This window comes from Cnephaeus nilssonii (genome assembly GCF_951640355.1).
Source record: "Cnephaeus nilssonii genome assembly, chromosome: 3".
NCBI classification, from domain to species: domain Eukaryota; kingdom Metazoa; phylum Chordata; class Mammalia; order Chiroptera; family Vespertilionidae; genus Cnephaeus; species Cnephaeus nilssonii.
The window spans coordinates 64,811,135-64,837,158 of record NC_137074.1 but is presented as its reverse complement, the minus strand read 5'-3'; the positions used below and the strand labels follow the sequence as shown (position 1 = coordinate 64,837,158).

The following is a 26,024-nucleotide window of genomic DNA, read 5'->3' as shown; positions in this document are numbered from 1 at the left end:
CCCCATGATCGCTCTGCAGAGGGAGGCCCAGGCCACCAGCCGACAGGCTGCGGTGGGTGGGGCCTCCCTCTTCGAGGGAAGCCCGGGTCCTGGGTGCCGGAGGGAAGCCGGTGCTGGCAGCTGGGGGAAGGAAGGCCTACTCTTGGACGAATTTCATGCACCAGACCTCTAGTATTGTATAAACTCATATTTTTACTAAATTACTCTCCTTTGCAACGTGTGAATGGGTTAGTTTTCCACTTTCTAGCTGGTGAGTGTTATCAGAATGCTCCTGAAAACTTGTATCTAGCTTTTATTAAACTTAGTTGGTTCTGTACTGAAATGTTGTTAATATATCTTGGGTTTTTCAATTTTAAAGTCTTATAGTAATTATCTCCCACTTTTTCACAATTAGGTTTAACCAGAACAATATTGTCCTGGCTGGTATGGCTCATTTGGTTGAATGTCATTCTGTGCACTGAAAGGCTGCTGGTTTGATCCCTGGTTGGGGTGCATGCAGGAAACAATGATTGATGTTCTCTTGCTCTCCCTTCCTCCCTCTCTAAAAATCAATAAAAATATATTTCAAAAAAACCCCACAATATTAACATTCAATTATTCATTTTGTATTCATAACCAAATGCCGGGGCTGACCAGCAGTCCCTGAATGACGGATGAACAGATTACTCCAACACAGTTTCACTGTGGGGGAGAGGGTGAAGGGACGACCTGGCCAATAGCTGCCAAGCAGCCTCGATTGCCTGCCTCGTTAGGCTTTTATTGGAATTTTTATCTTAGACTAGAGGCCCAGTGCACGAAATTTGTTCACAGGAGGGGGGTGTCCCTCAGCCTGGCCTACACCTTCTCCAATCTGGGACATCCCTCTCACAATCCAGGACTGCTGGCTCCTAGCCGCTTGCCTGCCTGCCTGCCCGATCGCCCCCTAACCGTTACCCTGCCGGCCTGATCGCCCTCAACTGCCCTCCGCTGATGGCCTAATTGCCCCCAACTGCCCTGCCCTGCTGGCCTGATGGCCCCCAACTGCCCTCCCCTGCAGGCCAGCTTGTGGTGGCCATCTTGTGATGACATCATGTAACACCACCTACGCTTTTATTATATAGGATACTGGTACAATCAATAGGGTGAGTAATCTTGGGAGGACACATGTGTTTACATTGTTCTCAAGGACATCCAGGGATTAAGCATAAGGATTCCAGTAAACACCCAAGGGTCTGCATATGCACAGACTTGTTTGGAGGTCAAGGAATAATCATGGGCGCCACCTTCAGCACTCCCCTAAGTCTCCCTAAGTCAGAATTCCGATAAACAGGACAGGCGGCCTTCCACATACTTCACTTTTATCAGAATATCCTCCTTACAAATTTTCCAACCAAGTCTCTTGTGCTCCCCAACAACCAAAATCAAAATGGATTTAAACATTTTCTCAAAAATTCTGTAAAATTTATTATGCCTCCCACTCCAACATAGTACCTCACGGCAATTGAAATAGTGTAATATTTGCTCCCTACCAGACTAAGGATCATCAGGGGCAGAGCCATGCCCATCTTTTTCACTATTGTATTGCCAGTGCCTGTACACTCCTTGACCAGATCTCATATAAGGGAGGGTACCTAGAGGTTATAAGAAACACTTTTTTTTTTTTTTTTAACTTTAAGGACTGGCAATGATACAGGAATCATGCTCTAAATTTTTCCTATTATTGGCTGACCTTTGAAGCAAAGAGACCCTAGACCAGTGATGGGCAACCTTTTGAGCTTGGTGTGTCAAACTTCGCCAAAAAACTGAGCATAACTCGGGTAGTGTGTCACTTTGAGGAAAAAACTAACTCCAAGACTCTAGTCACAAATGTTTCATCCTTGGCATGTGGCCGCGTGTCATCAGAAATGGCTACGTGTGTCAGTGCTGGCACGCGTGTCATAGGTTCGCCATCACTGCCCTAGACAATTTTATATAGGGAGAGGGTGTGGCAAGAGAAGGGGAAGCTACTATGGAGTAGTATGGTAGTTATGATTGCAGGAGTTATCAGTGTTTTAACCACAACCAAGTAAATAAGAAGGTATGAGGAAACCTACACAGGTAAGTGTAAACAAAGGATTTCATATACCTAGGGAGATAGACCAGCTTACTCTTTGGATTCTCATGCAAAAGGTCAAATTGTATGAAAGGTCACTCTTAATTTTGTTATTCCTCTCCACCAAGTTTCTTACAAAGTAAAGGTAAACTCAAGATTCTTAGAGGATCACCCTGCTGGTGTGGCTCAGTTGGTTGGGTGTCTTCCCATGCATTGAAAGGTTTCTGGTTCGATTCCCAGTCAGGGCACATGCTCAGGTTTCGGGCTTCATTCCCAGTAGGAAGCATGCAGGAAGCAGCTGATGATGTCCCACTCTCACATTGATGTTTCTCTCTCTCCCTCCACCCTTTCTAAAAAAAAAAAAAAAAAAAAAATCAATAAAAATATGGAAAGATTCTTGGAGGCTGTTATCTTCTATACTAATAAAAGGGTAATATGCTAATTAGACCGGGTCAACTGGCTATCTCCCAGATGTCCAACTTCCTTCTGGACAAAGCCATGGTGGTGGGGGCCGAGGCAGAGGCAGTTAGGAGTGATCAGGCTGGCAGGGCGGTGGGGGTGATCAGGCCGGCAAGGAAGGGCAGTTGGGGGTAAACTGGCCTGCAGGGGAGGGCAGTTGGGGGCGACCAGGCCTGCAAGGAAGGGCAGTTGGGGGCGACCAAACCGGCAGGGGAGGGCAGTTGGGGGCATTAGGCAGGCAGGCAGGTGAATGGTTAGGAGCCAGTGATCCTGGATTGCAGAGGGATGTCCAATTGTCAGGATTGGGCCTAAAGTGGCAGTTGGACATCTCCCGAGGGGTCCCAGATTGGAGAAGGTGCAGGCCGGGCTGAGGGACACCCCCACCCCTGTGCACGAATTTTGAGCACTGAGGCTCTAGTGTGTTTTTTTGTTTGTTTTTTAAATATATTTTATTGATATTTTACAGAGAGGAAGGGAGAGGGATAGAGAGTTAGAAACATCAATGAGAGAGAAACATCGATCAGCTGCCTCCTGCACACCCCCTATTGGGGATGTGCCCACAACCAAGGTACATGCCCTTGACTGGAATTGAACCTGGGACCCTTCAGTCTGCAGGCCAATGCTCTATCCACTGAGCAAAACCGGTTAGGGCTGGGGCTCTAGTTTTAATAAAGAAGCAGGCCTCTACTTAGACATGAATTCTACTTAAAGTAGAATTTTATTTCCCTTTAAGAGGCCTGCATGTGCCCTGGCTGGTGTGGCTCAGTTTGGTGCACCGAAAGGTTGCCAGCTGGATTCCTGGTCAGAGCACATGTCTGGGTTGTAGGCTTGATCCCCAGTAGGGGGCATGCAAGAGGCAGGCAATCGATGCTCCGCTCTTACATGGATGTTTCTCTCTCTAAAAATCAATTAAAATTTTTTTTAAAGAGGGAGGCCACGATTCATTTACGTAGCTAACATAACCATAGAACTTATAAACAGTAGGTGCTTGATAAATCTGTAGAAACAATTTTTAATTTCTACATCAGCAAAAGGCAGATAACATTCTCATATAGGAAGATGGTAAAAACAAAGTCATGAAACTGCTTTGAGGGTATTATAATAAAGGCCCCATCTTACCCAATTTTCACTGTTATACTAATTATTTCAAGTTGCATATTCAGATTTTACTTGCTTAAGCTATATTATATACTAGAGGCGCGGTGCACGAAATCGTGCACGGGGGCGGGAGGGGTGTCCCTCAGCCCAGCTTGCACCCTCTCCAATCTGGGACCCTCGAGGGATGTCCGACTGCCCGTTTAGGCCCGATTCCACCGGATATCCCTTTGACAATCCAGGACTGCTGGCTCCCAACTGCCTGCCTTCCTGATTGCCCCTAACCGCTTCTGCCTGCCAGCCTGATCACCCCCTAACCACTCCCCTGCCAGCCTGTTTGCCCCTAACTTCCCTCCTCTGCTGGCCTGGTCACCCCTAACTGCCCTCCTCTGCAGGGTTGATCGCCTACAACTGCCCTCCCTTGCAGGCCTGGTCCCTCCCAACTGCCCTCCCGTGCTGGTCATCTTGTGTCCAAATGGGGGCAGGATCTTTGACCACATAGGGGCAGCTATCTTGATCTTGTGTGTTGGAGTGATGGTCAATCTGCATATTACTCTTTTATTAGATAGGATAGAGGCCTGGTGCATGGGTGGGGACCAGCTTGTTTGCCCTGAAGGGTGTCCTGGATCAGGGTGGGGTTCCCTTGGGGTGTGGAGAGGCCTGGGCGAGGGGCCTGTGGTGCTTTGCAGGCCAGCCATGCCCCTGACGACCCAAGCAGAGGCCCTGGTATCTGGAATTTATTTACCTTCTACAATTGAAACTTTGTAGCCTGGAGTGGAGCCAAGCCTCCTGCTTGATCCATGGCTGCTGCCATTTCTGTTTGGATTTGTTTACCTTCTATAATTGAAACTTTGTATCCTTGAGTGGAGGCCTGGGCCTGCCAGTATGTGGAAAGCTTGGCTTCCTCTGTTGCTGGGGAAACCCAAGCCTCCCTTCTCGTAGCCATCTTGGTTGGGGTTAATTTGCATACTCGCTCTGATTGGCTGGTGGATATGGCTTATGTAGCAGAGTGATGGTTAATTTGCATATTACGCTTTTTATTAGAGAGGATGTGGTACCTGACAGTTTTATTATACTTTAGTGTAGGAAAGCAATTTTCAACTAATTTCATCTCATGGCATACATAAACTAATTACTAAATTTCTGCAGCACACCAAAAAATATTTTTGATAATCTGAAAACAAGGGTATAATTTTGATTCAGTCACACTGGATGGCTATTGTGTTGGCTGTCATTAAAATTTTTTAAAAATATGTATTTTTATTGACTTTATAGAGGGAGATGGAGACAGAAACATCAATGAAGAGAAAATAATTAATCAGCTGCCTCCCACACCCCTGGACCTGGAACCGAACCGTGACCTCCTGGTTCATAGGTCAATGCTCAACCACTGAGCAAAACTGGCTGCGCTGTTGTCACTTTTAAATTTGACATTCTAAGGGAAAAGAGGTCACTGCCCTGGACTAATTAGTCAGGTATTGCATGTTTTAAAAATGCTTGTGGCACAACAGTGTGCTGTGGCACTCCAGTTGAAAAATCACTGGTGTAGGATTGCTAGTGACAAATAGGATTTAAGATTGTCCAAATCTTTTTATGGAGAACTTTTGATATTGCCAATACAATTTCTAAAAGATAAACTAAGTAGATGAGTTCCAGAAGTTTGGTCAAGAAAACAAAGAAAAACCTTATAGTCCGATATCCTGTTGAAACTTCAACCATTTAACATGTGGACTTCACTTATACTACTTAGTTCCTTTATAAACACATGTCTTTGATCTTTTAAAAAATGTATTTTTATTGATTTCAGGGAGGAAGGGAGAGGGAGAGAGCTAGAAACATCATTGATGAGAGAGAATCATGGATCGGCTGCCTCCTGCACACCCCCTAGTGGGGATTGAGACTGCAACCCAGGCATGTGCCTCTGACAGGAATCAAACCCGGGACCCTTCAGTCCGCAGGCCGACGCTTAATCCACTCAGCCAAACCGGCCAGGCAAGATGCCTTGATTTTTTCAGGACAGTAAATAGAATAAAATGGATTAAATTTAACAAATCAGAAATACACAATTCAAAGTTCAAAAATTTCAGAATATTCCCTCCCAATTAGTATATCTTCCAAAATGTTAGATTTAAGCTTTCATCACTATTATAAAGGAAGCCATAATTCAAGATTTAAATTTGAGGCTAAGTAATGATTGCTGCATATTAACTTTATTAGAGGCCCGGTGCACAAAATTCGTGTGTAGGGGGGCCCTCAGCCCGACCTGCACTCTCTCCAATCCAGGACCCCTCAAGGGATGTCCAACTGCTGGTTTAGGCCTGATCCCGCAGGGAAAAACTGGCATTCGGACATCCTCTCACAACCCGGGACCGCTGGCTCCTAACCACTCACCTGCCCGCCGGCCTGATTGCCCCTAACCACCTCTGCCTCAGCCCCCACCACCGTGGCTTTGTCTGGAAGAACTGGACAACCAGAAGATGTCTGGTCGACCCGGTCTAATTAGCATATTACCCTTTTATTAGTATAGAGATGCTCCCAACTATTTCTGGAGCAGACTTTGATTCAAGATAAAACACTTTTACCTAAGAAACCGAATGTTCTAAATTTATAATCGGAAAGGTTGAGAATTTCAGCCTCAGTAAGATTATTCTGACTTTACATTTGTGTTCTATCAAGATAACTATACCTACATTTAAAAATCTTACTCAAGCTCTTTTTCCCATATGGCTGTTATTTGGCTGTAAACTAGGACTAAATTCCTGTGGTACAGCTTTATAAGGGAAGTCCAATTTGGGACACTGTGATTTATTCCCTGAAAAATTCTTTATTCCCTGAAAAATTCTTAGGCTCATCACTTCTACTCACTACTGTATCCAATTCCCAGGAATATTCAACTCACACAGCTAGAAATGCACTAATCTGGGAGACAGATTATTACAGTATATACCCAGGCATAAAACTCAACAGCAAAACTTTTAGTCCCACTCCCTATTTCTTTTACATTCTGAATAACAATAAAGTGCAGTGCTTTCTAACCCTTATGTAGGAAACTAAGCCCTCTAGAGAGTAAGGTAAGAGAATCTTTCCATTAAACCTGCCTTTATTGTCAACAGAGCCTAAAATTTTCTCCAAGTATAATGTGGCGTCATATCCATTGATCTCCACTTCCTAGTATTAATGTCCTTGGGTACTCCCCATTGTACCTAGTTAGTACAACGGTTGGTCTCTGTGACCAGCAGAACTTGGCCGAAGTTATTAGCATGTCACTTCTTAAGATAGCTCATACAAAAGCATGGCTTCTGCTCACTTTCTTGAATCACTCGTTCTGGGGAAAACCAGGTGACAGGAAGGTACTAAATCCCTCCAATAGCCAAGTGAATGAATGAGCCATCTTTGAAATGGCTCCTGCAGCCCCAGTCAAGCTTTCAAGATGATGTAACCCTGGCTGACAGTTTCATTGCAACCTCAAGCCAGAACCCAGCTGAACTGTTCCTGGATTCCTGACTCAGAAATTGTGGGTGGTAATATAAGTTTTAAGCCGCTAAATTTTGGGATGATGTGCTACACAGGGATAACTAAGACATCAGGCAAAGATCACCCACTGTTCCTTGAATGGAATAAATAAAATTCAAATTGTAACACTTTTGACTAAGATAGTAAACACTGAGTTAATTTTGTTAAAGACAAAATTTTAAATCCATCCATTCAGTAAAAAAACTTAAAAAGCAACTCCTAACTCATTCAACTACTAAAATTCCTTCCTCACTACTAACAAAAAGAAAAAATTTTGAATACATTATATATCATCTGTAGTGAATGCATACCACTAATGAGATCACAGCCTAAAGTGTCAGGTGTCTTTAACAATTACATTCAAAATATAGCAGCAGAAAGAAGACAACTCCTTGAGACTTTTTCTCTGATTGAGACTGAACTGCAGATACCGGGCAGTGTTTCTAGCAAGTCTAAAAGGTCTGAATTAGGAGGCTTTAATTAGACTTTGGCTATTTTAGTTAGTTTTCAAAGAAATGTAAAAGTATTTCGAAAATCAAATTGGGAAATAGTAAACAATGACTACCTATAACTGATCTCAAAATTCAACACAAAGTAGGGTGTGTGGGGTTTTTTTGGACATATACAAACATCACAGATTACTACCAGAACATCACATTAAGTTTATTTCAGATGTAACAGCAATGTTAAAATCAACAAATTTAATTCTTAACTGCACCAAGTAAACTTAGCCATTTAAGTACTTTTAAAGTTATTCCCTCCAAAAAACTGAGGGAGCTTTCTTTTCCACCCCACATACCATGGTTTCCCAATAGTTCTGTTTTTGGAGGACTTTCAATTGATGAGTAAACTGCTTTGGGGATATTTCAGAACTTCTTTCCCATATAAAACTAATCTGGACAAATTTTATATTGCATAGATTTCACTGCAGATTTTTTTATTTAGAACTCAAATACAATTGCCATCCAGTATAATTTTTATCTATTCATCCCACAGTAAAAACTGTCTGTCCTGAAAAATATGGTGGTTATATCCTGTAACCCAATCATCCAGTTGATAGAATTGTTTTACCTCAATAATTTTTATCGTATTTCAAAATAACCAACTCAACATGGGGCCTTATTTCAGGCTTTACTGACTCATAAGCATATGAACTAGTGCCCAGCTTCTACCTCTTCTATATCCTCCTCCTCCATAAGTGGATGGAAATATTTAATACAAGTCTGATGTAGGATAATTAACCCTTTACAAACATTTACAATTTAGGTTTAAGATACTGACTAGTGAGGAAAAAGAAACACTATAATGATAAGGAGCCTACACACTCAATTCAAAATTTATATTTTTTCCTCCTTAAATAACATGTACTGAATTGTCATGAGGCAGCTATTCGGTTTTCAATAACAACATTTAGGGATACATTCATAGGACTGATAGTCCAGGTGAAATGGTTATAGAAATAGAGGCAGTGTCATCTCAGAAAACTCATTTATATATCAAAATCTATTTTGATATCTGGAAGTTTACAAAAAGGCTGAATTCTTCAAACTAATTATGCCTTCTGTAACTCAAGCACTCTTTTCTTGGCAAGAGCAAGCGGAAGCTTATCCATAAGGTAAAGGTGCTTAATGCTAAACTTTTATTCTAAGCTTAGATTTATACTGCTGAAGTAACTGATACCCAAGAAACCAGCATGGTCTTTCTACATTTTTACTATCTTAAGATTAGAACCCTATAAACTCATTCATCAACTATCTTCCTTTTCTGTATTATTGTTGGCACTCAATTAAGACTGCTGAAGTCTATTGTACTTTCACATTCTCAAATAAGAACTGAAGATTATAAAGTGTGTATAAACGCTGTGTAAAGTAATTTTGTCATTTAACGTATTTGGAGAGATGAGACTTTCATAGCAGAATTTACATAAGAGGATAAATATTATGAAACAACCTTCCTTTTAAAGTCAAATGACAGAATCTTCAAACTCTATGCACTATTTTAAAGTCTAATGAGATAATTTGTTGGGCCACCAATATTGGCAATCATAAAAATTTAAATATTGGAGATGGGACTATGGAGGAAAACAAGAAAATTTCAGATGTCTCTTGTCTTACAAAATTATCAATCTGTCAAAACCACTCCTTATGCACCAGAAAATGATCTGGCATAAACCAGTTTCTGTCAGTAGAGGTCACAGTGACATTTGCATTGGTAACACTTCTGAACTTTTACTTTTCCAAGAATAGAAGTAATATGTTTAACAATTCTCCCTCCCCCAAATCCTTAAACTCAATATCATAGGCACAGAATGTAAGCAAATCTGGGATGTTCTCCAACAGATAATAGCACAGCTATGTCATTCTCAAAAATACTGTCTAGATATTCTTTCCTACATAATCAAATGCTCAGTGACCATACTTTTAACAGCCTGCATTAGCTGACATTAAATGCATTTATTGTGCCACAAGTCCATCTAAGCTTACCTTTAAGTATGTTTTAATATGTCCAACAGACAACACCTACTTCAGGATTCTTTAGGGGTATTGACCTATAAGGACACCAACTCCATTTTTAAGGTTATACTAACTACTATGGGTTTACTGAAGAAAGGGGACAGGAGGAAAAAAAAAGTCACAACAAACCTCTTTAGGTCAGTGTTAAAGGCCATATTTTTAGCTGGGATATTAGAAAAAAAATTAATTTCACCAGCTCAGCTTACACTCTAAAAAGTTAACGCCACTAATAACAATCAACAGCAGGAAAAATAAACCTGCTAACAACCAACCAACTCATTAGCAAAAAGCAGTTTAACTCAAATACTGAGACCAAAGTCTAACACTACCTACCCAAACTATCCCACCCACCCTCAGCCACCAATGAGGAAGGAAGAAATAATTGCTTAAAAAAAAAACCACACACACACACACACACAAAATAAGCTTAGTATTTCTTACAAGGATAACAATAGTCCAACTCCTGAGATAGTACTTAGAAGGACAAAAGGTGGAGTTGAAGGCAATGTCTAGGGATTAGTATCCCACAAACAGTCTTGAAAAACCCAAAGTACCACAAACACACTAAACTTGTCTATAATTAGAGAACAAGATATTGCTACTGCTTCTTTTTGTCTTTTGAAATATATAATATTTTGTAGGCTCTGCCCTTCAATGTGAAAGCAGGACATTAAAAAAAGTTAAAAATAAATTTAAATTGATACCCAAATTCTCGGGACCATATATCTTAAACTGTGAAATAAACAGATCTATACCTCTCCTTCCTACAATCAATCCAGCTCACAAAAACAAGAAAACAAAAACAACCTAAACATGATTAATTTTGAAAGTCCTTGGAAAGTATTAAAACTTTTAGAGGAAAGTGAAGGAAAGAAATGAGGAAAAACAAGAACAACGAGTGGGAAAAGCTTCAAAACAAAGGGGGGTGGGGGGGAGAATCAATGGGCCTCTCTTTTATTTGGCGACAAGCAAGTGCAAGAAAGTTCATTTGTAATTTGTTCAGTTGTCGGTCTTTTGCGCGTCTGCATTCTGGCCAGAAGGAACTTTGAGGTTTTTTTGCAGCACATGAGCATCTGCGGGCTCTATTCTCTTATAGTAGTTCTTCTTGGTCTCAATAATCTCAAAGCCAAACTTCCTGTAGAAGTCAATTGCTGATTCGTTGCTGATCTGGACATGCCTGAGATATAAGAAGGTATCAGAAAAAAAAAATTATGATTTCATAAGCTTTTACCTGTTCCCCACAGATAGCTTCAAATTGGTTGGAGGTGGAATACTGCTGACATTTGTTAGACTTTCTTTGAAATTACTAGTAATCAACAAAGATTAGGTATTCATTTCAGAAAACCTTCTGATAACAGACTTACACTTTTAACCTAGTTTTTACATTTATAAGATAGTTGGCTGAGATTAGTGACTCAAGGAATAGTGATTATTCTTAAAATCAACAAAGGGCTAGCTATGATAACATTTTCTATTACAATGAGAGAAGATTCAAAGACCATATTAACATACACAGAAAAAAAAGAATTAAAAAAAGTAATATATTAGGTCTCGAATGCCTGAATATATCCTTTGTGACTGATATAAAAACATGCTATTTTTTGAAAATAATTTGAGCTTTCTCAATTACTCCTCAAATAGCATTATAACTTAATCTCTCCCACTGTCAAAGTAAAAATGAGAATCTTAAGAAACAATCCATTATTATGACCTATCCCTGGCTCTTAATCAGAGGTCTCTTAAGATCTTAGTATCAGCCAGGTACTCTCTGATTTTTATAATTAAACTCTGCTGCTAATGAGCACATAACTAAGAGACTTTAACCAAAACAGAGTGCAAATTGAGGGTTAAAGAAAATATTAATGGATTCTTAAATTTAACAATTTAAATTTTAAATTATTTCGTCCCTGTGACTTTGAAGCTCCCACCCCAATATACTAAAGCAAAACAAGAATGTTTTACCTCAGGTTTCTTTCTTTCTTTTTTTTTAATATATTTCACTGATTTTTTTTTTTTGATTTTTTTAACAGAGAGGAAGGGAGAGGGACAGAGAGTTAGAAACATCGATCAGCTGCCTCCCGCACAACTCCTACTGGGGATGCACCCGCAACCAAGGTATATGCCCTTGACTGGAATCGAACCCGGAACCCTTCAGTCCAAAGGCTGATGCTCTATCCACTGAGCCAAACAGGTCAGGGCTACCTCAGGTTTCTTAATCTATTATTAACCACTACGTCCATGGTGTTTCCAAAAGACAATGAAATAAGTGACCAGAATTTAAAATTTCTGTAAAGATTTCTATTGCCAATTTATTAAACTCTTTAGATAATTATATTAAATATCATTGTACTTACAGATAGATGTTGTCAAAAGTGCCATCTTTTTCACAGATGTTTAAGACATGATTTAACATTTTAGTTCCTATTAACAAGACAAATAAGTAATCTCATAAAGATCAATCTTTAAATTACATATGACTATAACACTTACTGAGTCCTTATAGAATTTGAAGCAAACACTAGATATCCTGATTTTCTAAATATTTGTTCTCTTTCTATACTATGTATGTTTAAAACTGCTAGCAGAAAAGCAACCTTTATATACAAGACATCCCAGGTACAAGGAAAAAAGAAAAAACAAAAGGGACATTGACAATAAATCTATATAGGACTTTCAACTGAATTATGTTAATAAATAAATATTCTTTTTTTAAAAAAAATATTTTTATTGATTTCAGAGAAGGGAGAGGGAGAGAGAGAATCATTCCTCCTGCATGCCCCACACTGGGGATTGAGACCACAACCCGGATATGTGCCCTTGATCGGAATCAAACCCGGAACCCTTTAGTCCGCAGGCCGACACTCTATCCACTGAGCCAAACCGGCTAGGGCTAAATATTCTTCACCTTATATAATTCAGTAACCACTTCCCAGTATTCCTAAAAAAATGCTTTGACTTACTGGGTCAGGAAGAATTAACAATGTGTTTATGTTTCTTTGAAGAAATAATAATAAAAAACAGTAATTTTACCTATTCCTAGCCTTCGGTATGGTGCCAGACATCCTAGTGTCATGATGTAAAGTCTCTTCTGATTCTGTGAATGATCCACCCTACAGCATACCGCACCGACTGCAATATCATTGAAATAGGCTGCCATGGAAAACATAAAGATATAACTTTTAACAGACAGAATAACACATTTTATTATGTTAAGCGAAATAAGGCAGTCAGAGAAAGGTTAAGTATTACATGATCTCACTCATATGTGGAATCCAATAAACAAAATAAACTGCTGAACAAATAGATCCAGAGACACAGACATGTGGAACCGACTGTAGAACCTCAGAGGGGAAGTGGGGGAGGGGAGGTGGATGGGAAGAGATCAGCCAAAGAACTTGTATGCATATATGCATAACCCATGGACACAGACAATAGGGTGGTGAAAGCCTGGGGAGCGGGAGGGGCTAGAAGAAGTCAATTGGGGAAAAAGGGGACATATGTAATACTTTCAAAAATAAACATTAAAAAAGTCAGTCCCTTAGATTCCCAAGCTCCAGCAGTCCTCAGAGGGAGGGAGCTATGTGGTGGGCGGCTGGGTGGCTGACTGGGAATGGCCATTCTGTGTGCTCAGGCGGTGGCTTGAGGCACTCTGCCTAAGGGCATTCCCACTGCTACACTAAGAGGACACCCATCTTCCGCTGGACTTGGAATTCCTGGAGAGCTGCATTTGTGAACAGCTGGCAATAGTTTCTAACTCCCATATCTTCGTTTTCCTTTGTGTTGCATTTCAGAACATCCAGAAACCATGAACATGAACAACATTAGTAAATGAAGAGTTTGATTGCCATTTCCTTGATGAAGGCTTTACTGCCATGGACATTCTGGACCAAAAAATTAATGAAGTCTCTTCTTCCGATGATAAGGATGCCTTGTATGTTGCGGACCTGGGAGACATTCTAAAGAAACTTCTGAAATGGTTAAAAGCTCTTCCTCGGGGTCACCGACAGTAGAACTGCAATGACAGTAGAACGATAGTGAAGACCCTTAGCTGCCATTGGGACAGGATTTGACTGTGCCAGCAAAACTGAAATACAATTGATGCAGAGTTTTGGGGTGCCTCCAGAGGATTATCTATGCAAATCCTTGTAAACAAGTATCTCAGATTAAATATGCTGCCAATAAAGGAGTCCAGATGATCACTTTCCATAATAAGGTCAAGTTGATGGAAGTTGCTAGAGCACATCCAAAGGCAAAGTTGGTTTTGTGGATTGCTACTAATGATTCCAAAGCTGTCTGTCACCTCAGTGTTAAATTTGATGCCCTACTCAAAACCAGCAGCAGGCTTCTTTTAGAACAAAGGAGCTAAACATTGATGCCATCAGTGTCAGCTTCCACATGGAAGTGGCTGTATTGACCCTGAGACCTTCATGCTGGCCATCTCTGATGCCCACTGCTGTCTTTGACATGGGAGCTAAGGTTGGCTTCAACATGTATCTGCTGGATATTGGTGGTGGCTTTCCTGGACCTGAGGATGCAAAGCTTAAATTTGAGATCGTCAGTGTAATCAACCCAGCCCTGGACAAGTATTTTCCATCAGACTTGGGAGTGATACTCATAGCTGAGCCAGGCAGATACTATGTTGCATCAGCTTTCACACTTGCAGTTAACATCACTGCCAAAAAACTGGTATTAAAGGAACAAACAGGCTCTGATGATGAAGAGGAGTCGGGTGAAAAAACCTTTATATATTATGTGAATAATGGAGTATATGTATCATTTAATTGCATCCTCTATGATCATGTGCACGTGAAGTCCCTTCTGCAGAAGAGGACCAACCAGATGAGAAGTATTATCCATCCAGCATCTGGGGGCCAGCATGTGACAGCCTCCATCACATAGTAGAGCGCTGTGGCTTGCCTAAGGTGCATGTTGGAGACTGGATGCTCTTTGAAAACATGGGTGCTTACACCCTTGCTGCTGCTTCTACTTTCAATGAATTCCAGAGGACGACTATTTACTATGTGCTGTTAAGGCTGACATGGCAACTGATGCAGAAAGTCCAGAACCAGGACTTCCCACTTGTAGTGTAAGAGCAGGACGCCAGTGCTCTGCCTGTGTCTTGTACCGGGGAGAGTGGGATGAAACGCCTCTCAGCAGCCTATACTTCAATCATTCTTGTAGCTGTATGGGGGTGTAGCTTGACTTAAGGGATTTGGGGGACCATTAACTTAATTATTGTTAGTTTTGAAATGTCTTTGTAAGTGGAGTTGGCACAGATGGAATAATGTGGAAGGCCTAGGTAATGGGGTCACAGTTATCTGTGTTCCTATGGAAACTATTTAAATATTTATTTTTTATGGATTTTTATTCAATTTTCAAACATGCTACTACAGAATGGACCTCAGCTGCCAGGCAAGCATTTGTAGCTTATACACTGGCACACAGGCCAGAGGATTAGTGTTGTGACCTGTTTTAACAATGAAGTACCTTGAAAATTAAGCACTGGGAAATTTTCCGTGTGTCCATTCCACAACGGCTTGCCTTGCATGTGTTTTTACAAGTAGGAATCCAGGTTTCCATTTCCCCCAAAGCTGAGAAAATTGTCCCAGAGGACTTAAGAGTTGGTGATTTTTGTTATTTTAAAACTCCATGGACATGCTTTTTCCTGTTGGGCATTTTTGTTTTAAGTACATGAGTCCTGCATAAAGTTTGCTGTGGATTCTTGAAAGGAGTAGTAGGTATAGCTCCATGCAGGTAGAAGGAACAGGATGGATCAGAAAGGCCATTTCCTCTGCTGATGACAGTGGCCAACGTCTGCCATAGTGGCTCTGCTCCCCCGCTCCCCCCGGCCCCGAATGTCCACAGGTGGCTGTGACTGGAATGCCCAGAGCCCCATGTTAACTAACTGGTCTGGTCCCATCACAGCCAGTGCCCAGGGAAGGTGCACGAGGCCCTTGGAACCCTGCCCACAGAGACAAGGGACATTCCCTTCCCATCTGGACTTCACTCCAGGGAAAGTTGCATAGTTAAATGTCAGGAATGAAGTACAGCATTTGGCAGTCATTTACTTTAATAAATTCAGCAACAATTTAAAAACAACACAATTTATAAGGACTAAACTGTTGCTATCAGCTTTAAGTTTTATCAGCTACTTTGAATTTCAACAGCTTCAAAAACCTCTTATACCATCTTAGAAATTTAATTCTCATCTAGATTAAAGCAAAATATGGGAAATCACACAGGCACGCACTAAATAAAAGATGTAGCATTTCCTTTTAAATTTCAAATATTCTGCCTTGATTTCTCTGAAATTTTTCTCAGAATCTGGAGCACTCCCATTTCTTCACTTGTAAAATAGGAGATTAAACCTTCCTGCTCTACTATTAAAAACTAAGGGTCAAGAACATGAATAAACAAATGAAGAAAAAAAACATTATACCAAGTTTTGCTAGCTCGCCAACCTCCAGCACATCCTTGTAGAACTTGTCATTGTAGCTGACTGGAAAGATGACCTGGTTTAATCTCTTCAGCTGCTTAATATTGTGTGGTGTCACATCTCCCAGCTCGATCCGGCTACTGGAACAAACCAAAATGTACTCAATAAAATATAATTAGCTACATTTGTTAAAATGAACATATTAAAAAGGTACCAAATCTTTTTTACATGATTAAAAAATTTAATCTTTTTACAGTAACTTTTTATTTCTATGAAGGTTAATACTATTTATAAGCAGATTTTGCCAGTCATTACATCAAGATTCAATTCCTAGTTTTTACACACTTGTATACATTTAGAGACAAATACAGTAAACAACAAATATTAAGAAGTTCAGAATAATATGCTATATAAATGTCAAAGTTTTCCTTGTTGTCTCTGGTTCAGAAAATATAAAACCTCTCTTACTGATTAAAAAGAATGATGATACCTAATATTGGCAAGGTGGTAGCAAATGGGATTCCTATACTTGGCCGGTGGGACTGTCAGTAGCTATATCTTTGGAAGACAATCTAGCACGTATATCAAAAAGCCTAAAAAGGCATCTCCTTTCTCCAAGTAATTCCACTCTAGAAATTTATTCTAAGAATATAATCCAAATTATAGTAACAGAGCTGCCAACAAAAAAAATTTTTTTAATAGATCAAGTCAATTTTACTACCATAAAGGTTGATCAAATGTGACAAGACAAACCTGAACAGCATCTACATAATTTTTCTTCCTGCTATCACTAGCAATATCATTAGTAGAGCTGCTTATATACATTGTCTTCTTAAAATTTTTAACAGGTGATAAAAACGTTCGAAGAAAACATCAAATAAAAATGAGTTAAAAAATAAAACAATCTGATACCAACCAAGCAGCTAGAAAACCTTGTAGGTCCTACCTACTCTTTCAGTGCTAATTCCATATCACAATGGCATTGGTCAACAGCAGGAAATACAAACAATACATCCTAATTCAGCGGTCGCCAACCTTTCGGAATTCAGGGACACCAGTCGTCCGCGGATCACCAGTTGGCGACCGCTGCCCTAAATAATCATTTGCAATAAAGGCACATAGATTTTTAAAACTGTTGGAGAAATGGCTAAACAAAAATGTTGCTCATCACACTTTTATAACAGCAAACAAAACTAAACTAAACAAAACACTGAGTGTCCATCAAAAGGGAACTGGCTAAATAAAGCATGAACATTAATATATATTATTAGCACAGAAAGACAGTGTTGATATATTGTTTTATAGGGTGAAAAGCATATTCCAACTACATATACATATATATATGTATACTAGAAGCTCGATGCACGAAATTCATGCAAGAGTAGGCCTTCCTTCCCCTGGCTGCTCCCTCTGGCACCTGGGCTTCCCTCGCAGCCCCGGCTTTGTCCAGAAGGTCGTCCGGTATAATTAGCATATTACGCTTTTATTATTATAGATATAATAGATACAAAAATTTTGTTAATATATACAAAAAATGTTAATATATACAAAAAATATTTAAAGCATATTTCAAAAGACCCTGGCCGGATAGTTCAGTAGGTTAGCGAGCGTCAAGGTTATGGGTTAGATCTCCAGTCAGGGCACATACAAGAAGCAACCATTGAATACATAAACAAGTGGAACAACAAATAGAGGTTTCTCACTTCCTAATATCAGTCAATGAATAAAAAAATTTAAAAGCATAGTCCAAAAAATGTGGTCAAAATGTAGGTAATTTTTAACACAACATCCTCTGAAATATTAAAATTTAGATAATTAGACAACAGTAAAATGTATTACAGTTCTTAAAAAAAACCAAACAACCCTCCCCTCCTCCCTGATTACAGACCATTATGTTCATTTGGAACTTTAGCCTTCCTGCCTCAATTCTCCTTCATTTTTATTTCGTTTTTCATTTAATTGCGAGCAACTACCCTTGAACATCTTGTATGTCTTCTTAAAATCTGAACATTTTACCCCAAACCTTTTCATTATTAAAATGTAGTGGGCTCACATACCTATCATTTACCGCCCACAGCTTTTTGTATTGGCAGATACTGATATGTTATAAAATACAGGATTCCTTAAAATACAGGATCACATCTTACATAAATACTAGTGGCACGGTGCATGGATTCATGCACACTGAAAGGGAATCTGGTGCAGGTGAACCAGATTTGGGGCTAGGGCCCCAGCAGCAACCTGACTTACCAGTCTGAGCGTCTGCCCCCTGGTGGTCATTGTGCATCACAGCTACTGGTCGAACGGTCTCTTAGGCTTTTATATATATAGATCGATTATTTTTAAAAAGAATTTCTCCCATTTAATTAACACATCCATCACCTCACATTGTTACCATTTTTGGTGTGTGGGAACATTTAAGTTCTACTCTCTTAGCAAATTTCAATTATACAATACAGTGTTAACTATAGTCACCATATTTTACATTAGATCCTCAAACCTTATGCATTTTGTAGCTAAAAGTTTGTACCCTTGTACCAATCTCTCCCTACTTCCCTACTCTGGCAACCACTTTTGTACTGTTTCTGAGGTTTTTCTTAGATTCCATATGTAAGTGATACCATGCAATACTTGCCTTTCTGTCTTTTTATAAGATTCCATATACAAGTGATACCAGGCAACATAATGCTACTCTTCAACTTAGTATATAGCACCACAAACTGGGTGCAGTAATTTCTTTTAACTACCAGGTGTATCGGTTAATAATGCGGATTTTGTAATCAAAGAAAACATGATAACTTCAAGAGAAACATCAAAAGTGCTTTCTTTATTCAAAGTAATGTCCATCACTAGCTACACATTCCTCCCATCTTTCAGGTAATTTGTGGATACCATCCCAATAGAACTTTTCTTGTTTTGAGGCAGACCATTCAGAGACCCAATTTTCCACTTCTCTGTGTTTTGAAGTGCTGCTCAGAAAGTGCGTGTGCCATCGATCGGAACAAGTGGTAATCTGAAAATTTGACATATGAAGTTTTGAAGCTTGCTGTCAATACAACAAAATAGCATACATATCAAATCGCATATATATCAACATACATGTAACTCCATCTATTGAAAAAATCCGCATTATTAACTGGTACACCTAGTATATTATAGGTTTATCAGTTAGATTTACAGCACACTACCTAAAAATCACCCCATTGCACTTAAAAAATTTTAGTCTCTGGCCCTGGCTGGGTGGCTCAGTTGGTTGGAGCATTATCCCGTACACTGAAAGGTTGTGGGTTTGATCCCCAGTCAGGGCACATACAGGAGGCAACTACTTAATCGATGTTTCTCTCTGTCTCCCCCTTCCTCTCTCTCTCAAATCAATAAACATATTCTCAGGTGAGGATTAACAACAACACACACAAAAAATTTAGCTTCTGTATTTTAAAAGTGACTGAGCTTGGCCGGCGGCTTAGTGACTGAGCATCGACTTATGAACCAGGAGGTTGTGGTTCCATTCCCAGTGGGGGGGGGGGGGGGGGCATGTAGGAGGCAGCCTATCGGTGATTCTCTCTCATCTTTGATGTTTCTGTCTCTCTCCCTTCCTCTCTGAAATCAATTAAAAAAATATATATTTTTTTAAAAGTTTTTAAGCCCTGGCTGGTATGCTCAGCGTTTCGAGTGTCGGCCTGCACAGTGAAGGGGCCCCAATCAATGTGTCTCTCTCACACTGATGTTCCTCTATCTCCTCACCCCTCCTTCTTTTCCACTTTCTCTAAAAATTAATGGAAAAACTATCGTTGGGTGATGATTAACAACAACAACAACAAGCAATTGAAAAATACATTATGAAGCCAATACTAAACAATAATAAAGAAAAACTTAAAAAAAACCACACAGAAGTCAAGCTTCTAAATTATAAGTGAAAGAACTTTAATTAAAAAAAAATTAAGGCCGAAACCGGTTTGGCTCAGTGGATAGAGCGTCGGCCTGCGGACTCAAGGGTCCCAGGTTCGATTCCAGTCAAGGGCATGTACCTTGGTTGCGGGCACATCCCCAGTAGTGGGTGTGCAGGAGGCAGCTGATCGATGTTTCTCTCTCATCGATGTTTCTAACTCCCTGTCCCTCTCTCTTCCTCTCTGTAAAAAATCAATAAAATATATTAAAAAAAAATTAAGAATGATTTCTGGGTAATTACCAGGATTCACGTATGTTTATAATTTTTAAAAGGATCAAAATCAGGTCTTTCTTATCTTTATACAGAAGGAAAAGGTGGTTAAAGTGCAGTGTGCTAGGCTGAATCTAATAAAAGTTAACTACTAAAAAAAGTTTCCACTGGGGTAGACAAATCAAGCCTAAATATAGAACACAATATTGAATCATTAGGGAAGAGGCAGTTTGATCTTTCCTTGCATAATTTTAAAATACACGTGCCGATTTACTAAACAAAACAGAAAAAAAACAGGCCATTACCATAGAAATTACTTAGGAAATGAAAATATCCTATAAGACTAAGACCATAAATAACTGATATATAAAGTCTTTCAATATTTTCTATGGACAAACAGGCAGATACCTACATATTTTAAAACAGAATTTTAAAACTATAATAGAATTGTCTGGTAGTTATTTAAGAAAGGAATTAAGCAAGTTTGATATTAATAGACTGTAAGAATATGCTATGAACAGAATTTTAAAGTGGTTATTAAATGTAACTGTCAGCAAACTCACCTTCAAATACAGTTTAACTTTGATTGAAATGGAATACTTCTGTAATCCTGATCACTTAGCTCTGAATTATTTTAAGAAGTGGATATTCTAAATATAGCAGAGTAATATTATCAACTTACATAATTTAGCAAAGAATGTGTAGTATCAAAGGCATAAACATAGAGGGCTATGTAGAAATGTTAAGAAAACAAGAACATCACTTGAATAGAGCTTTAAAGAGTTCTAACGGTACTAGATCTAAAATTTTCTAGAGTTCTCACAAACATCAAAGTTGCTTACTCAAAGCATAAATCAATATATGAACACCTATGTGCTAACACCTGGAATGCAAAGGACTTTACACCTAAGTATATATAATACAATGCTAGTAATAGCATAGGCACACAAAGTATAAAAATAATACTAGAAGTGATCCTGAAAAAGGTTGTGAAGGATGACTAGAAGTTTGTTTTGTGGGAGGGCAAAAATGCATCCTAAGGAAAGGGTAGAACATGAACAAAGCAGCAATTATGAATTCCCAAAACTACAGGCAATGTAATACGGTAAGACAAAGTGTGCTTTGTGTAAATGTGGAAGCTGGGGTAGGAGAGGAAGGAGAACAAATTTTATGAGGACTTGCACATAAAGATAGTATGCTTCGTGTATTTTCAAGTTATGTTATTAAACAGCATAAACATTCAGGACTGTTATGAATTGATCCTCTTATCTATTTTTGCTGTACTAGTCCTTGTCTTAAAACCTACTTTGGCCTGGCTAGCATGCCTTAGTGGTTAAGCACCGACCTATGAACCAGATCACAGTTCAATTCCCAGTCAGGGCACATGCTGGGTTACATGCTCGATCTTCAGTGTGGGAGGCAGCTAATCAATGATTCTCTGTCATCACTGATGTTTCTAACTCTCTCTCCCTCTCCAACATACGATTTTCTTTTATTTTTTATTTATTTTATTTTATTTTTATTATTATTTTTAAATATATATATATTATTGATTTTTTACAGAGAGGAAGGGAGAGGGATAGAGAGTTAGAAACATCGATGAGAGAGAAACACTGATCAGCTGCTTCCTGCACACCCTCCACTGGGGATGTGCCCGCAACCAAGGTACATGCCCTTGACCGGAATTGAACCTGGGACCCTTCAGTCCACAGGCTGACGCTCTATCCACTGAGCCAAACCGGTTTCGGCACAATTTTCTTTTAATCAATGTCCCATAGTGTATCTTTTAGCATCCTTTTAACTTATTTTGTGTGCTTATATTGAAAATGTCTTTTGTAAACAGTATATACTTAAGAGTCTTATTCCTTTAATCTGACAACTGGAGCATTTACTCTGTTTAGATTTAAGGTAATTGTTAATGAGGTCTATTCAAATCCATCAGCAATTTTCTATTTCTATCAACTATTAGCTGTCCCTCGATTTTTCAGCCTTTAGGGGATCAATTTTCTTAGCTTTTATTTATTTTTAAAATCATGTTATATTTTCCAATTACAGTTGACATATCATCAGTTTCAGGTGTACACCTCAGTGAGTAAACATTATATAACTAAGTGATCATCCTGATAAATCTTGTATCAATCTGACACCATACATAGTTATTAGATTATTATTGACTATACTAGAGGCCCAGTGTATGGATTTGTGCACCGGTGGGTCCCTCAGCCTGGCCTGTGCCCTCTCACAATCCAGGACCCCTCGGCGGATGTTGGACTGGCAGTTTCAGGCCGAAACTGGCCGTCGGGCATCCCCCGAGAGATGTAGTAGTGCACAAAGCAGCAGGTGACCAGGGAGGAGCCGGGGTCAGGCGCCATGCCGCTCCCACTCATCCTGGCCCCTGTGCCTGCTGCCGCTGCGCTTGCCAGCCAAGAGCCCAGCATCTGGCGCCTATCAGTTAGGTGAGTGGCGCTCCTGCTGTGGGAGCGCACTGACCACTAGGGGACAGCTCCTGCGTTGAGCGTCTGCCCCTGGTGGTCAGTGCGTGTCATAGTGAACGGTCGTGTGGTCACTTAGGCTTTTATATATACAGATTCCCTATGCTGTACTTTACATCACCATGACTATTCTGTTACTACCAATTTTTACATTTTAACCCCTTTACTTTTTTCATCCAACCCCCAACTCCCCTCCCACCTGGCAACAAAAATATGTTCTCTGTATCTACGAGTCTGTTTTGGTTCTGATTGTTCCTTCATTTTGTTTTGGTTTCTTTTAGACTCAATTGTTGACAGATATGTATTTATTGTCATTTTACTGTTCATATTTTAAATCTTTTTTTCCTCTTCTTAAAGACCTTTTAACATTTCATATAATAAGGGTTTGGTGGTGACTGAATCCTTTAGCTTTTTCTTGTCTGGGAAGCACTATATATGGCCTTCCATTCTAAATCACAGCTTTGCTGGGTGATCTTGGTTGTAGGTCCTTGATTTTCATCACTTTGAATATTTCTTGCCAAACACTACTGGCCTGCAAATTTTCTGTTTATAAGTCAGCTGACAGTCTTATGGGAGATCCCTTGTAGGTAACAAACTGCTTTTCTTTTGCTGCTTTTAACATTCTCTCTTTGTCTTTAACCTTTGGCATTTTAATTATGCTGTGTCTTGGTGTGAGCCTGTGTGGGTTCACCTTGTTTGGGACTCTCTGCACTTCCTGGATAAATATGTATATGTCCTTCATCAGGTTAGGGAAGTTTTCTGTCATTATTTTTAAAAATAGGTTTTCAAATTTCTTGCACTCTCTCTTCTCCCTGGCACCCCCATGATGTGAATGTTGGTATGCTTAAAGTTGTCTTAGAGGCTCCAATTACAATCCTCATTTTGGGGGGTTCTTTTTAATTTTTGCTGTTCTAATTGGGTATTTTTTGCATCCTTACATTCTAAATTGCTGCTTGGCTTCTCAGCTTCATCTACTCCACTATTAATTCCATGTAAATTATTCTTCATTTCAGTTAGTGTATCCAAATTGGAAAGGAGGAAAGAAAGCTATTATTATTCACAGATGACATGATATTGTATATGAAAAAACCCTAAAGATTCCACCAAAAAACTGCTATATTTAATCAATGAATTCGGCAAAGTAGCAGAATACAAATTTAACATCCAGAAATTGATGGCATTTTTATATAATAATAATGAACTCTGAGAAAGAGAAACAAACAAAAAAATCCCATTTACCACTGCAAAAATGAACAAAGAATAAGATACTTAAGAAATAAATTTAACCAAGAAGGTAAGAGAACTGTACTCAGAAAACTATAGGACACTAAAAAAAGGTAATAAAGGAAGATACAAACAAGTGGAAGTATATACTGTGTTCATGGATTGGAAGAATTAACATCATTAAAATGTCCATACCACCCAAAGCAATCTATAAATGCAATGCAATCCCTATTAAAATACCAATGGCATATTTCACAGATCTAGAATAACTATTCAAAAAATTTATATGGAACCCAAAAAAAAGACCCCAAATAGCCTCACAAATCTTGAAAAAGAGCAAAGTTGGAGGGATCACAATACCAGATATCAAACTATACTAACAAAGCCATTATAATCAAAACAGCCTGGTACTGACACAAGAACAAGCATAGAGAGCAATGGGACAGAACAAAGATCCCAGAAATTGACCCACACCATTATGGTCAAATAATATTTGACAAAAGAGGTAAGAGAACACACTAGAACCGTGGTCGGCAAACTGCGGCTCGCGCGCCACATGCGGCTCTTTGGCCTCTTGAGTGTGGCTCTTCCACAAAATACCACGGCCTGGGCGAGTCTATTTTGAAGAAGTGGCGTTAGAAGAAGTTTAAGTTTAAAAAATTTGGCTCTCAAAAGAAATTTTAATCTTTGTACTGTTGATATTTGGCTCTGTTGACTGATGAGTTTGCCGACCACTGCACTAGAGGCCCAGTGCATGACATTCGTGCATGGGTAGGGTCTCTAGGTCTGGCCAGCGATCAGGGCCAATCTGTGGGGCGACCAGCAGGGAGATTGGCGGGGGGGGGGGGGGGGGGGGGCAATGGCACCCACCTTAGCTGGCCTGGCCTGGGCCTGCCCCGCCATCCACCGCCACAGCTGGTCAGGACCAGCAGGCTGGGGGCAGCTCTTACATTGAGCATCTGCCCCCTGGTGGTCAGTGTGCAAAACAGAGACCGGTTGTTCCGCCAGTCATTCTGCCATTTGGTCGATTTGCATATTAGTCTTTTATTATATAGGATGTCCTTTGTAAGCTATGTATATTGTAAATGATTTCTCCCAGTCTATGGCTTTTTAAATTTTCTTAATAGTTTTTTCACATATCAGAAATTTTACATTTTGATGAATTTCCTTTGTGAGTCATGCTTTTTGGTGTCAGAAGAAATCTTTGCCTAAATCAATGTCACAAAGATTTCTAGGTGCATGAAGTCCATCCCCACTCCTTTACATCCTCCCTCACTTTTCTTTCTAAACAGCCTTCTTGAGGTTTAATTTATTATACCAGAAAATACACCTGTTTTAAGTACACAATTTAATGATTTTTAGACTTTACAAAGTCGTGCAACCATCACCTCACTTCAGCTTTAGAACATTCACATTACACCCCAAAATTCCCATATGCATTATCTGATGTAAAACCAAAGCCAACCTCTAAATTTATTTTCTATAGATTTGTCTTTTCTGAACATTTCATACAAATAGAATCATACATGTGATTTTTTTGGCAACGTCTCTCATACAGCATAATTTTTTGAGTTTCATCCATGTTATACTATGTCAGCAGTTGAATAGTATTCCATTGTATGACTATGGCACATTTTTAAAACCCGTTTACCACCTGATGTGGCTATCTATAATAAAAGCATAATATGCTAATGAGGCCAGATGTCCTTCCGGATGAAGCCGGGGCTGCGAAGGAAGCCCGGGTCCCGGAGAAAAGCCAGGTCCCGGGTGCCAGAGGGAAGCCGGAGCTGGCAGCCGGGGGAAGGAAGGCCTACTCTTGCACAATTTCGTGCATCGGGCCTCCAGGTATAAATAATGCTATTAGTATTACATACAAGTCATGTGAACATGTTTTAATTTTTTTGGGTAGATACCTATAATAGGCTATGTTGGGTTATGGCAAATATGCTTAACTTTTAAAAGAAACTGTCCAAAATAGGCAGAATAATGGCCCCCTAGGAATGTCCATGTTCTAATCCCAGAAATCTTTAATATTTCACAAGGAAAATGAACTTTACAGATG

General features: G+C 39.5%; 1 protein-coding gene and 1 pseudogene across 2 annotated transcripts in view; one reads left to right on the top strand and one right to left on the bottom strand.

Annotated features, from left to right (window-relative positions):
- Nucleotides 1-7,776: 7,776 nt before the first annotated feature.
- NAA50 (N-alpha-acetyltransferase 50, NatE catalytic subunit) overlaps nt 7,777-26,024 on the bottom strand; it is a 38,637-nt gene continuing 20,389 nt past the window's right edge. The window contains exons 2-5 of the mRNA XM_079762818.1: nt 16,091-16,227; nt 12,682-12,801; nt 12,006-12,072; nt 7,777-10,828 (exon numbers count right to left, since the gene is read on the bottom strand). Coding sequence (XP_079618944.1) covers nt 10,651-10,828; nt 12,006-12,072; nt 12,682-12,801; nt 16,091-16,227 — 502 coding nt within the window. The 3' untranslated portion in view covers nt 7,777-10,650. The remainder of the gene's footprint in view (nt 10,829-12,005; nt 12,073-12,681; nt 12,802-16,090; nt 16,228-26,024) is intronic.
- LOC307094169 (ornithine decarboxylase-like) lies at nt 13,457-16,059 on the top strand (annotated as a pseudogene). Its single transcript has one exon. The product of its transcript is annotated as an ornithine decarboxylase-like (transcript).